Here is a 415-nt window from a genome sequence, read left to right as displayed (position 1 = left end):
CGGCCGGCGGGAAGACGCGGACGCCGTTGGGGGACTTCTGGCAGGGGGTGGTGGGAGCGCTGGCGAAGCCGCCGTAGGAGCCGTAGCCGCTGTCCGCCTCGCTGTAGAGGCTCATCTTATCCAGGTCCAGGTAGTCGTAGTCGGAGACGGCCGAGCCCGAGGCGCGGCGGCTCTGCGGCGACTCCGACTCCGGCGTCTGCACCAGGATGTTGCGGGCGCACGCCTGGCACAGGTTGTGCGAGCAGGGCAGGATGATGGGCTCCCGGTAAAAGGAGCCGCACACCGGGCATTTCAGCTCCTCTTCCATCTCTTCCATAAGGGAGCGAGGGCGGCGGCGCGGCGGCACCGGCCGCGGCAGAGCCAGAGGAGCCACCCGCACCGCACCGCGCCTCGGCGCCGACTGCCGCCCGCCCGC

The 415-nt window shown here is 71.6% G+C and overlaps 1 protein-coding gene across 1 annotated transcript in view; it reads right to left on the bottom strand.

The window, feature by feature from the left end:
* The window catches only part of TRIM67 (tripartite motif containing 67), a 33,085-nt gene extending 32,769 nt beyond the window's left edge, over positions 1 to 316 (bottom strand). The window contains exon 1 of the mRNA XM_010562958.1: positions 1 to 316. This exon is cut by the window's left edge and continues 500 nt beyond it. Coding sequence (XP_010561260.1) covers positions 1 to 316 — 316 coding nt within the window.
* Between the last annotated feature and the right edge of the window lie 99 nt (positions 317 to 415).

The sequence above is a fragment of the Haliaeetus leucocephalus genome, unplaced genomic scaffold (assembly GCF_000737465.1).
Source record: "Haliaeetus leucocephalus isolate CR32 unplaced genomic scaffold, Haliaeetus_leucocephalus-4.0 Scaffold162, whole genome shotgun sequence".
NCBI classification, from domain to species: domain Eukaryota; kingdom Metazoa; phylum Chordata; class Aves; order Accipitriformes; family Accipitridae; genus Haliaeetus; species Haliaeetus leucocephalus.
The sequence above is the reverse complement of the archived record's forward strand: the minus strand, read 5'-3'. Positions and strand labels throughout refer to the sequence as shown.